This window comes from Pinus tabuliformis, chromosome 5_2, assembly GCF_031772625.1.
Source record: "Pinus tabuliformis cultivar Carrire ecotype Pingquan chromosome 5_2, CPIR1, whole genome shotgun sequence".
In the NCBI taxonomy this organism is placed as follows: Eukaryota; Viridiplantae; Streptophyta; class Pinopsida; order Pinales; family Pinaceae; genus Pinus; species Pinus tabuliformis.
Window position 1 is genome coordinate 729,332,381 of NC_142306.1, and position 4,841 is coordinate 729,337,221.

Below are 4,841 nucleotides of genomic sequence, written 5' to 3' on the forward strand. Positions count from 1 at the left end.
AATGAGTCATTGCTATGGAATCTTCCAAAAATGACACTTGGTTCAGGTATTTCGCCTTGTGATGAGTCAGAGGCTCTGTTTCTCCAAGTGGAAGCAAAGTTCTCCAAGTGGACTCAAGAACTGAAGATCAACTAAAGATTAACTGAAGAGAGAGAGGACACAAGGCAGCTACACATCAGTTGCAAGCTGACTCATCCTTTCTCAATTCATCTATATATTGAGCTCTCTCCTATGAGCTCAGGAGGCTGGAATTTTGTGCAAAGTAATGATATGCTGTTGGTTTCACTATTGAGCTATTGGGTGATTGTTTGAGAGAGGTGAAGAAGAGCAATTCTTTCTGCTGGGAGGTGTTGCTGGGTTGGAGCCTTCAATGGTTGTAATACTCTCAGAACCTTTTCTTCTACATTAATAAAAGCTATTGAGGTTCTTCTATGTGCTCTTGTTTCAATAATATATTGTGATGATTGCATGTTTGGTTTACACTAATCCATGAACCAGTTATGATTGCATGCCTATTGTAGTTTCCTTCTTTGTTATTTTACAGGATCTCATTGTAGCTGGGCAAGCAAAAGATCAAGGAGCTAGGAGCAAGCGGCCAAAGAGAAGAGTTTGGATTCGACATTAAGCGCAAGGCAACGGTTAGTGCATTTCTCCATCCTCTTTTGCTTTCATAAAGAAGTCAACCTTTAGTAGTTTGTTTTACAGTTGTTGCTAAGGAACTGTCACCCTTAGAGTGGGATAGGGTCATCCGAGTCGGATACTTTTCCCTACAACAAGTGCCACTCTGTACCTTCCTGCGTCCTTGATTTCGTTGTTAGACAATGGAATTGATATTAGCCGTTTGATTTGAGGGGTTCGATTCATTATCCCTCCCCGCGCATAGCATCTGGCATTTCCGCGCATGGCAGGTATCTGGCAAGCATGCAAATCAACTTAAGTTACAGTTTTTCTTCCCAATTTGTCTTTTCTACTGCCTCTCGGCCATTTGCGTGTTTTACCAGCTTCTGGCTCATCTTTACGGTTGCAATTCACTTCGTTCACTTTATTCTATGGGGTTTTATTTTATCTGTTGTGCAATTCACTCCGTTTATTTAATTTGATGGGGTTCTATTTCATGTGTGCAGGGGTTTTCAGCCAGAGAAAGAGAAACCGGGAAGAATATCATTGTGGATTCAGGGTTTTCTCTGTTGAACAAGGATCGCTCGATAATTTCGCAGTCTGTATTTGTGAAACTCTGCGGGATTTGCTTTGAGGAGTCGTCCGATATGTTTGAGGGCAGTCTTTGCTTTCATCGTTTTTGCGAGGCGTGCATGACGCGGTACATCCACTCGATGCTCGAACAACGGAGGCATCAGATATATTGCCCGCATGAAACTTGCAGAGAAGCATTGACGCTGGATGAGTGCAGGTATTTTCTGCTTGCGGAGATCTTTGAGCAGTGGTCGGCTGTAATGGTGGAGGCAGAAATTCCCGAAGCCCTGAAAGTATACTGCCCCTTTTCCGACTGCTCTGGACTTCTTGTCAAGGAAAGTGTTGGAACCTTGGATGTGGAGGAAGTGGAAATGGCGGAATGCCCCTTCTGCAACAGGTTGTTCTGCGCGCGTTGCAAGGTTCCGTGGCATGCAAATTTACAGTGCTCCGAGTTTCAGAGCCTGCCGACCACCGACAAAACTGAAGCGGATTTTCTGCTTCTCAAGCTGGCCGAGGATCATAAGTGGCGCCGCTGTGGAAAGTGCAAATCGATGGTTGAATTGATCTATGGGTGTAATCACATTACTTGCAGGTACGTTTTTTCGTTTATTTTCTGAAATTCTTCGCTTGTCTGTTGAATTCTCAGGTAAAGTAGAGCCCATATAAAGACTTAGGGCTGAGAATTGAACCTGGGCATCTTGTTTATTAAAGAAAACGCTACAAACCGAATAATCGGTTACTGTGCAATCAGGGTTTTTGGGTTCGTAAGTAATCTGTGTTGGTGATGGTCAATGCAGGTGCCAACACGAATTCTGTTACGTTTGTGGCACCTCATGGAGAAATGGAAGCCCTGACTGCAATTGTCCTCGGACAACTGTTGACCGCTTAATACGTTGACTGGTTCATAATCCCAGGAGTTCTGATGATATATATTTTTTGCAATACACGCAGGCTGTAGATGATTTTTACCGGGTAATTACTATGTTAGTGGATTGTGTTTAGATGGTGCTATGGGGATTCTGTGCAGCATCCCCAAATATATTGTCTGTATGAATGCACTTCCATGGCAGAGGAGGCAAAGCCTGCTCACGCCATTTGTGCAACAATTAGTTCCTTGTAATGGAATATTTGGATGGAATATTTTGGTTTGCTGTCAGTAATTAGTGTGCACAGTGCTTTTCTTTACAACCCAGAGGTTACTAATATTCTGTTACAGTCGGTGTTCTGATGGGATATAAATTAGCAACTGAAAGTGACGTGTCTCTGTGTGATGTAGAAATAAAGATTCGATGTAACGCATAAAGAAATGGTTTTTCTTTTAATAACATATTATAATATTTCTAAAATTATTGATAGTATTTTCTTTGCTTTGTCGTTATTAGTGAAAACACTGGATTCTGGAATCTAAATTTCAAATTTAGTTTGAGAGTGATCAAGTTGTTTTTTGATTCCAACTCAATTTCAGCTTTGAATTTTATGCTATGATTTTGTGAGATAGATAGAACTCTTACTCAACACCAAGGTGTCCCATGAGAAGCACCATTAATATGTGCATGGAAGATTTTGTATATTATCTTTTTCGAATGATTATGTGAAGATTGTTTCTCCTATGCATTATATATGTTTAAAGCCTAGACAAAACATTTTAATGGTTAGTCTTTTTGTCTTCAAACCATTTTCAGCACTTAGCCAACAAAACTTCCCATGCAGTTTTTACGGGAAGAGCTCAATTTTTTTTATAAACTTGTTGGCATACCATGACTTGAAAGCCATTTCAACATCCCCACCTACCCAAAACTTATGGGACCTCATCATCCCCTCCACTTCTTTCCAAACTTTTTTTGCAAATGGGCAAGTCATAATTATGTTTATTTGTTTCTTCTGCCTTTTGGCATACATTGCACCATCTATAACTAGTGAAAATTTTCTTTCTTTGTAGCATGTCCCATGTTGGATCCCTATTGTTTCAAAGCATCCATATGATTTTTTTTAATTTTGTTCGACATTTTAGTTTCTATAATAATTCCCACCATCATGTGTATTGTTCTTCTCTTCCTTGGCATGTGTTTTATAACCTAATTTTGGCACATAATATGGACCATATTAATTTATCACCCTCCTCTCTAATCCTAACATTGATATCTTTCAAAAGGCCTATGCATGTTGCCATTCAAGAACATACTCTTTCTCATTACCTTACTCCCTCTAGGTCAACGATTCTTGTGTCCAATTGTTTGTTCTATGCCTATTTGCAACTTGAATTTGTTACGTCGTAAGGCGTTCCTCTGGGAAGAACTCCCCTCCAGTGCCACTCTGTACCTTCCTGCGCCCTTGATTTCGTTGTTAGACGATGGAATTAATATTAGCCATTTGATTCGAGGGGTTCGATTCATTATCCCTCCCCGCGCATAGCATCTGGCATTTGTCCGCGCATGGCATATGGTATCTGACAAGCATGCAAATCAACTTAAGTTACAGTTTTTGTTCCTAATTTGTCTTTTCTACTGCCTCTCGGCCATTTGCGTGTCTTTTCTACTGCCTCTTGGCCATTTGCGTGTTTTACCAGCTTCTGGCTCATCTTTACATTCAACGTCCTCTCCTCTTTTCGGTTCTCTGTTTTCTTTTGTTCTGTTTGGTTTTGTTATGTTTGTTTACGAGTTTCTTTTAGGTTTCCTTTCGTCTCCAACATGGTTTTCTGAGATGCTGTGGATTTCTTTTTTCTCAATATTGTTCAGTTTGATTTTATTGATGTTCATTGTATTTTCTGTACTGCTTTCTGTTTAATTTCTATTGATGTTCACTATATTTTCTCTGCAGCTTTCGGTTTAATTTTTAATGATCTTTTCTTTTATTTTCTCTGGGATTTTCACGCATGTGAGTGAAACTTTAAATATATTTGAATTCCATCCTCGTGTACAATTCTGCAGTTGAATATTCGCAATCGGACATGGAGTTTAAGCAATATTGGAGGCAACCAGGTAAATAAACAGTTCGTCGTGATAAAGATATTTTTTAAAGGGTTTGAAAAAGCAATATTGGAGGCAACCAGGTAAATAAACAGTTCCTCGTGATAAAGATATTTTTTAAAGGGTTTGAAAAAATATTTGCACGAAGGATAATCTAGATCCTGGTTTGCAGAGAAATTGCTTAATATTATCCTGCTGCTGCTTTCATTCGCTAATATATCATATATTTTTCACATTTTTAGGTTCTTGATCGTTGAGATTAAAATCTAATTAAATATATATTACTTATATATTCCTCATCTCTTCTCTTTGCAGAGGATTGGCTTAAATTGGAGGAGGGGCTGCTGCGGCGGATTGTCTTTAATTGCAGAGTATTGACTCTCATTGAAGGAGGGTCTGGGCAGCCGATTGAAAATCTGAGTTATATTTCTTTCCTGCTCATTGTTTTCACAATTTGATATGATAAAATCGCAATGATCAGAGAATTTCATTAAATAAATTGCCTATCTAACTATCTATATAGCTCATCTCTGCCAGCTGCAGAGGATTGGCTTTAACTGGAGGAGGAGCTGCTGAGGCGGATGGTCTTTAATTGAAGAGGATTGGTTGTCATTGAAGGAGGGGCTGCCGCGACGGATTACTATTTAATGGAATTGAAAGACATTTTCATACAAGGAGAGGTTT

At 39.4% G+C, this 4,841-nt stretch overlaps 1 protein-coding gene across 1 annotated transcript; it reads left to right on the forward strand.

Moving 5' to 3' along the window:
* Nucleotides 1-1,100: 1,100 nt before the first annotated feature.
* Nucleotides 1,101-2,159, forward strand: LOC149161290 (E3 ubiquitin-protein ligase RSL1-like; the record flags this gene model as incomplete). Its single annotated transcript, XM_089434831.1, has 2 exons — nucleotides 1,101-1,783; nucleotides 1,989-2,159. Coding segments are annotated over 2 exons (783 nt in total), but the record flags the coding sequence as incomplete, so codon positions are not given.
* Between the last annotated feature and the right edge of the window lie 2,682 nt (nucleotides 2,160-4,841).